We start from the raw sequence: 8,836 nt of genomic DNA, 5'->3' as shown, positions 1-8,836 counted from the left end.
GGCATTAAGGTCAGACAGTGATGTCATGCTAGAAGGCCTTGGATGCAGCCAGTGGTAGGGGTTTTATAAAGATCACTTTAATTGTTCCACACAAGCTTTTACAAACCCATGCCTTCGCAGACCCAGATTTGTGCTGGTGAATCGTCATGCTGGAACATGTTTGGCCCCTTAGTTTGAGTGCAGACAAATTGTAATACCACAGCCTACAAATAACTTTCAGATACTTCGGTCATTGAAACTTTGCACCAACATTTCGGTGAAGAATGAATGTGATGACAGGTGTCCACCATCTTTTTCAAGTATCCAGAAACCATTGGCCGTATATTGCACTTTTTTCTAAAAGGTAAATGTTGTTTTTTGTGACTCAAGAATAAATATAAATATTTAAACATTTTCTTTTTTTTAACTGGTGAAGCAGAAGGTACATTATGAAGATACAAGTTTAGTGACTGTATCAACTCGAACATTTGATACATTAACCTAAAGATAAAATAATGGAGAATATCTGGAACTCTTGTACTTTAATTAATTATTGAGCAGCAAGTATGTACTTTCACAACTCATAAATAAAGCATTTTTACATTCAAAGTCATTTAGAACATTTTGATATCCATTACACAATATTATTCAATATTATTCACTCATTTCAGGTCAAAGTTCACCTCCGTCGTCTCACCCCGCAAAGCAAGTTTATCATTGAGAATTTTGAGCTGGGTGTGTGTAGGGGTCTTGGATCATGCTCCAAGGAGGTATCTTCATTCGGCAGAGCGATACTGTACACAGGAAGTGATGAGGGATGTGATAAGTAGCTCTGCATGTGTTCCACATCAGATGATTTAATGCTGTTTTTCTCTTGTGACACACTTAGGTCTTGCAGATGCATCTCAAAGGTTTGAGTCTGTTGCGCCAGGGATGTGAAATCCTTGAAGACTTTTTTAAACTGCCAAAAAAAAAATATATATATATATAAAACTAAGCGAGCATGTTACTTTGAAATATTTTGTCTATTATTTGCACTGAATGCTGTCGTTAATGAGTTAGACATGTTCACATGTGCATTTTCAAGCAGGCATTAGAGTTTTTGAGCCACTCCAATATGAGTTATGCACTTTTCATGGCAAGATTCACTATTATGTTTGTTTCATTCCAAACATTGTATGAGTTTTCACAGACATTTTGGACCCGAAATAGAGCAAAGTGTATTTCAAGGAAGCAAGTAAATGTTGGTGTCTTGTGATAATTCACTGTAGAGTATGTTGTGGATAGACTTATTTCAAGCAATCTTAGCTAATGGTAAAAAATGTCCATCACAAAGGAGTAAAAATCTATATTTAAATTGAGGGTGAGATTCTGGGTTTAGATTTTGAAGCAAAATCCATCAGTATTGATTGTAGGAGGAAGTTTGTTCTAATTAGCGACCATTAGCTTTTACAAAGAGTCAGAAACAATGCTGAGCCATTATATTATTTTGATGCTTCAATGTATGATGTGGAAACCATTATCTTGATTAATCTTGAAAAATGTCCATGACAATAGGGAACAAATCTTTACTTAAATTGAAGGTGGGTTGATGATTTGGGAGGAACTTCTAATTACTTTCCATCAGACTTTCTTAATATCTTAAGCACACATAAAGGGATCCACCAGTGGTTACAGGTAAAATGAAACACTGCAAAATGTTATTTGCAAATCATGATTATGTCACTAGTATAGGAGTATAGGAAAGCATCTGCATTTGATTTCTAATTAGCAATCAAAATCACAATTTAAATTGACCCCCCAAAAAGACTAAGTTTAAGGCTAACCAGGTAGCCACCTTGATATTATAATTAGCAAAGAAAAAATGGCTTGCTGCAGTTAATAAAGTGTATGTGTAATGTGAGGCTGTTGTATTGTGATGCCTGAATCAATAAACTTGAGCGCCAACCCTTGGCATTCTAGTGGAGAATCTACATGTGTGCCACCCAGGAGTGGCATGGATGAGTGGATGAGAACGCTGGGCATTGCCACTGGACAAAACTACTACTAATACTGAAACTATAATAAATATCTAAATTTATAAAAAGTAAGTGGGGCAGTGAGTGCACTGCCTCCGGATTACACAACCTATGGAAATGAGAACAATTCTTTTGAACATTTGTTTATTACTGCCAAATAGGGACATTTTCATTATTAGTCACTCAAAACGTGTTGTGAATACGGATTTTATAAAGAATAATATTTGTTGAATTCCTGGCAGGCTCAGCTGTCCCAGTGGATAAGCAAGCACTGCACACAGGCCCAATACTGCTTGCAAGATTTAGACACCCACAGAGAAACATGAAAATATTCTGACACCCTTTTAAGTTCTCATATTACTTCAAGTCCACTGAACATTGCAACCCGTTATGAGCAGTTTGCAGTACCAACTGTAGCAACAGCCAGACCATCTTGGCAGCATGTAAAGTTGTAACACTCAGGTGAGATCCATCCAACACAACATGGCTCACTAAACAGCCTGACTAGAAAAATAACCTGAATTTAAAGAAAGACATATTTTTGGTAATCAGATAAGGTTTTTACCATGTTATTAAGTAGGGTGTTATAAACAGAATGTAAGATAAATCTTATGTTTCATTTCCTCATATGCTAATTGACCCTGCCCTCTTGCAGTGTGCGTCACAGGAAAATACAACACTGGTACGTTTGCCATGTTTACACCATCCTGTGCTAGTTTTGGAACAAGGTTGAGTCTGTAAAACCCGGTGGCATTTTAGGGCTGATTTTAAAATCTGTTCAAGGCTGCCAAGATCTTTATGTAAAGGAAAATAATCTAAATGAAGTTAAATCAATTCAAATAAAATCATTACTTTAGTGTAGACCTGCATACAATTTAGAGAAATGTCTGTTATTTCTTAGAAGAACCATCATGAGCAACTTTATTCTTGCGATAACAAAAGTTGTTTTCTCAAGAATTTGTTAGCGGTTTTATTTTTACTTTTCAACACTAATTACATTAATTATACTATTATATAAATTATACTAATTATAATAATAATACACTAATTGACCCCATTCATTTTAAATATTTGAATCCTTTTGTATCTACTGTAATAGATATACTGTACATCTTTCAATTAAATCCTCTTTTTGTGTTCTGATGTACAAAAACACAAAAAAAAGCTAAATGAAAATGTAGGCAGCATGCATAACAATAGCTAGTCTTGTAGACTGCTTAACTACTACTAATGAATTGTGTGCTTACTTCAATTCTTCAATAATTCATAGCAGAAACACATTTAAGCATTTAACAGTTTTACTGACGACAGTGACAATGTGTTTTAAACCGAATGCCATGGAGCCGAACAAATAACACTGACACCCATTGACTTGCATTTTTTCAAATCTAGCACAGAACTGAAAAAAAGGCCAATGCTAACATCACACATTAACATAGTTAAGCACACATTGAGAGGGTGGGGTCAAAATGTTCTATATAAATCCTTTGATATTTATAATCAATACTTATGTGATGCAAACGCCAAACTAATATGGCATCTGAAATTGCTCAACATTAGATTTTGAGGGTAGTGTACCTGTTGAGTGTTACACTGCAAAAGATCTTTCGTCCAAGCAGACTTCTGCGTTAGGCCCATAGTCTGAGCCAGAGCCTGTAACCTATTTTCCAACTCCTGTTGAAAAGGTTTTAAAAATCAGAAAAAATCTTTTTTAACAAATGTATGATAGTTTGTGTGAGTATGAAATAAAGGGAAGAAGAGAATACATTTTTTAACACTTGTGTGTATATATATATATATATATATATATATATATATATATATATATATATATATATATATATATATATATATAAGGACATTTTTCACCTCGAGTAGATGTGTGCTTGTGCTCAGGAGCATCTGACATTCATGAATCCTACTCTGAAACAGGCCCAGCTTTGTGTATAAACCCTTAAGGACAGATATGCAAACATACAATAGAGAAATTTATTGACAAGCAAATTCACTTGTTCTTTAGTTTACATTCATTTATAATTCTACCTCAGTGTCAGTGAGGACAGTGTGAGGATCCTCTGGACCCTGGCACTTTTCTGGCTGCAGAGTTACTTTAGTGTGCAAATCCTCTAGTAGCTCCCAGTACTCCTGCAACTCCTGCTGAACATTAGCTATGCATAACCCATACTGATCCTGGGTCTGAAGGAGAAAATGCAGAGCGCTCATTCTAAGCAAAGGAGAAAAGGATAGGAAAGAGAGTAAGAAAGTAAGAAAGTATGGGTTTACTCTCTGAAGTATGCTCATACTTTACTATCTGCCGATGACTAAATAAGTAAAGGAAGCTATACAATTTGCATTGTTATTCTAAGTCTATTTAAAAAAAATATACAGGTAATAAAAAAGAATACAAATGCAGTTTGTTGGCATAAGCTTTACCTCTCCTGCAGGTATGTGCAAATATATTTCACTCTGTCTTCTACTTTATTCTTAATCACTTTGTCCTCCTCATTATCGGTCTGCCGCAGTTGCTCTTCAGTAGGGACACTATTGTTTACTGCCCCTGTTAATACTCGAGACACTGCCTAAAAAAGGTGCATGCAGATTAGAGCTCACCTGAAAAAAAGCACTTCCTTGAGTCATACAGTTTTTTCAGTCAGATAAGTAAAGATGGTGACTTGGTAATACATTATATGAATATATACATATCACCAAGTTATGTTTATATATCTATATAATATATAGAAGGCAGCAGTGTTTCTGAATCAAGTTCACATATGGCTTCATTTTTGCATGATATAGCTTTAACCTGTATTTGTGGATGACAAGGTGAACTGTGTTCATGAACACTGCTTTCTAGAGGCGTTTCTGGGTCCATGCAGTCATTTCCATTACAGAATCAAGTCTGGTTTTAATGCACTGGCATACAATATTGATTTTTTTAAATTCCCCTTGTGCACAGTGATTCTCAGAATTTTCATATTATGATGTACTGTAGATGAGAAACATTATTCTGAAATTGTTCAATAATTTGTAGATGCAAAATTCCACAGATTAGCGAGTCTCTGTCCATCTTTACTTCTGAGGCTTTGCAATTTTTGTTTAATTGTTAATTTATTATTATTATTTATGCCATGATCTGTCTCCCTTAAGTTATGCCTTACTTATAGACAGATACACTAGATGGCCAAAAGGTTGGAAGCAGGCAATTGTATAGAATGTCTCAATGCTGTAGGGCTTCTTTTAAAGTAAGATCTGTAAAAAACATAGTTTGCCACTAGAAGTGAAAGAAACCGATTTGCCCGTATAGAGCATAGCATAAAAAGAGTTCTTATTACACCTAGTGGCCAGAATGGGAAGTGCAACAACCTCTGTCATAGTAACATTGAGCTGACCCACGTTAATTACACTTAGTGATCAAGATCATTTGTAATCCACTAGTATTGGCAAAAAAAGGAGGGTGTGAGAAAGATGAGAAAAAATATTTTCCCTTGACACCAGCCAGAGTTTTTAGAGCTAGTTTCTGGTCTTTCTGGTTTGTGTATTTCTTAAGATCTTGTTGGCCTGGAAGTTTTTGCTAGAACCTTGTTTAAACAACAAGTTTAATGATATAACTTAAACAGTTGAACAATGGCATATTTAATACTGCTCAAAACAAGCAGCTAAACTGTGTGTTAGGCTAGGCCTCTAACATCCTATTACAGAGTAATCAAACTTTGCTTGAAACTATGTCATTTTTTTATTGTCATCCCTCACCTGACTCACCAAAATCTATGGTCACAAGCAGCTACTGAAAATATGGATATGGATTTGACAGCAACAGCCTTACTCAACTCCATTTTGCCCAAAAAACCATGACAGTGAGAACTTTACCAAAATGTATAATACAGCTGATAATACAGATATCTATCCCACTGACCTCCAGTTTGGAGAGAAGGCCTTGTATCTGGGAAACCCTTGGATCTGACACTTGTTCCTGGAGAAGAGAGACCACCAAGCCATCCAGTAAAGCCCTCACCAATAATAGCATATGACCTGCATCTTGCTGATTGATGTAACTGTAGACAAAGAAGAAAAAAATAAATTATTATACAGACCAAAAGGATGTTTTTAAAGGCAAACCACGCCCTGTAGTATGAGGAGTGCCTGTAGCCTTGTAATACAATAAGGAAGGGAACTTTGAGAACTTGAAATTGACTTCCTGGTGATTACTAATTTTGTTTCTGGAAGTCTGGCCTTGCCCTTGAAGAGAGTGCAGGGGATGTAGAAGAGGTGAGAATGAGAAAATAAGTTAAAGCAACCTGAATGGACAGATTCAGAATAAATAATAGGTTGGATCATTATGGTTGGTTATTTTATAATTCCATTTTGCCAGTTAGTAATATAAGAACTAAATGTTGAAGTGTAAGAAGGGGGTTTGAGTTTTAAGTTGATCCTGCATTGCTTTTAAAGCAGAGCATAAAGTTAATTATAAGTTGTTCATACACATTATGTAGATTGTTAATTTGTACTTTGCCAGTTATACATTATGAAGGCGTAAATAATTTTTAGGTAATTTGTAAAAAAAAAAAAAAGAATTCTACCAACCATGCCTTGGGTCAAATGTTTTGTTACAAACAGTCAGTTTAGATTTCTAAAGATTTATAAGATTTCTGAAAGCTTGATAGCCAAGTCTGCTTTTGGATAGCCACTTTTTACAGAAATATGGTGATAATCAATATGCATCATTATACTCTCTAAATAAATAAATGTTGACAAAGTAAAAAAAAAGATTGAATGACTAAGTGAAAAGATTGTTAATGTAGCCAACAAAGCAGCTGCCTAACACCTTCATCGAATTATTATTTCCCTGCCAGTTTCACAGCAGAGGAATAAAGAACCAACAGTGAGGTTCTTGTATAAATGCCATGACTAACTTTCACTTAAGTTTCCCATTCTAAGTTAAGAGGTCTTAAAAATATGTCTGTAAATTTTTTTATGAATGAAAATTAGGTTACAAATGTAGAGAAACAATTTTGTGAATAATTTACATTTCTCTGTATTTCTAGATAGGTTGATAATTATGAATATGAATATGAAGTTTTAAGGACCGGTTTTAAGAACTGTGGCATGGCTTGAGAAATAATTAATTTATTAATTAATTAACTACTTTAGAAAAAGAGTTGATTATTTCCAGGGTTGGAAAAGTTTACAAAACAATTTGTAAAGACTTTGGTGTCTACTGTCACTGTGAGGCAGCTGATATAGAAATTGTAAAAAATCTGCATCACTGTTACTGTCCTAAAGAATAGAAATTCAGCAATTACTCCACCGGTGTGGCAAATTATATTATGAGAAGTCACAAAGAAGCCCAGAGTAACATCTAAGGATTAAGCAATGTGAGTGTTTAATGTGGATCATCAAGCAAAACATAGTTAAGTGTCCACCATGATGAATAACCAAGTCAATATGCATCACATTTCCAGTTACATTTATGCAGAAATACAGAAAAATCTTAGAGGCAGTAAAAACAAGAAAAAATTACAATATGAAGGGTTTTCTCTGGTTGACACACATATAGGAGTGTCCTAATTAGAGTAGGAACAATTAAATAAATAAAATTTCATACCACGCCTGATTAGGTTGGACAGTGCTTTTCCTGACAGTCTCACTGTTCTCTGAGAATTTCTTCTTCTAAAAAAGTTGTTTAACAATAAAAAAAAAATAACTATTAGAACATATCATCTTGAGACAAGCTGTGTGTATGTACAGGACATTAACCTACCTGCTTATATTGCATACCACATTGGTAAAGGAACTTTAATAGAGAAACACAGAGCATAAGGCCCTTCCACAGCATCCAAACCAGCATCAGCCAGCCTCCGATCTGGAGAATCTGTATCTCTTTCTGTATCACTGACCACAAGGAAGCTACAAGAGCCAGATATTGAATCCATCTGGTACGATGCACCCACTGCAAACTATTGAAAAAATAATATCAACGTTAAAGATTCTCTACTTATAACAGTTTAACGACAGAGTAGTAACAAAAAAAAGGAGCCATCTCCAAGCCTCAGGGGCTTTGGACCAATCACAAGCTACTGGAATCATATTTGTTCTTATTTTGTGGGTGTCCTCCTAGTTCCAAAAAACCCGCCCCTAGATTTTAATGAATATATGAAAATGTATGTGCCTTAGTCAGTGTTCCAAAGATCAGGAGTAAGCAGTCAGTGAAGATAAAAGTGAAAGAACTGTGTTTTGTTTTAAATTCGGAAGATCACAGGTTGTTCCTCATTCAGGAGCCATAAATGCTAAAGTATATATACTGTAGTCACAGTAGTGCTTATATTCATTATCAAAAACAATCTAATCCACAAACACATACATACTTACTTCTTCCAGGACCACTTCTGCTCATTAACCCCACCATTCTTTGCCTCACCATCATCCCCTCCTTTTCGTCCTTCTCTTTCCCCCTTCCTGTAACCATTCGGGTCCCTCACATCCAGCGTTGCCAGCTGAGGCATTGGCGTTGAAGCTTTGATTGGCACACTGTATGACTGTACATGTGCTCTCCATTGGTTTAATAAGAGCTAAAAGACTTGTCTGTCCTGTAACACCAGCTTAGCAGCTGTGTCTTCTAGCTCCTTTTGTTTTGAAGTTTTGTTCAGGCTACAGAAAAATGTGTGGAATGCAGTGTGACTGAGCCCAAACGAACTCGTTCAATCAGCCCTACGAGACAATGAAATGGAAGCACCCTTTAACCACTCTCATCTCTAGCATCAATTGAGTTCTAAAATAAACACTTCATTTTTCATACATGCCATTTTGATAGACAAAAAAAAAAAAAACATTATTTAAATACA

At 35.3% G+C, this 8,836-nt stretch overlaps 1 protein-coding gene across 1 annotated transcript; it reads right to left on the bottom strand.

Moving 5' to 3' along the window:
• Positions 1 to 458: 458 nt before the first annotated feature.
• si:ch211-151h10.2 (uncharacterized protein LOC567699 homolog) lies at positions 459 to 8,796 on the bottom strand. Its single transcript, XM_046864556.1, has 9 exons — positions 8,364 to 8,796; positions 7,756 to 7,951; positions 7,600 to 7,664; positions 5,911 to 6,049; positions 4,431 to 4,576; positions 4,041 to 4,221; positions 3,867 to 3,950; positions 3,576 to 3,671; positions 459 to 940 (listed from the first exon to the last, which is right to left on the bottom strand). Exons 1-9 carry the CDS (start codon positions 8,495 to 8,497, stop codon positions 659 to 661), a joined length of 1,323 nt encoding a protein of 440 aa, XP_046720512.1. The 5' UTR covers positions 8,498 to 8,796; the 3' UTR covers positions 459 to 658.
• Between the last annotated feature and the right edge of the window lie 40 nt (positions 8,797 to 8,836).

This window comes from Silurus meridionalis, chromosome 13, assembly GCF_014805685.1.
Source record: "Silurus meridionalis isolate SWU-2019-XX chromosome 13, ASM1480568v1, whole genome shotgun sequence".
In the NCBI taxonomy this organism is placed as follows: domain Eukaryota; kingdom Metazoa; phylum Chordata; class Actinopteri; order Siluriformes; family Siluridae; genus Silurus; species Silurus meridionalis.
This window is presented reverse-complemented; position numbering and strand designations above follow the sequence as displayed.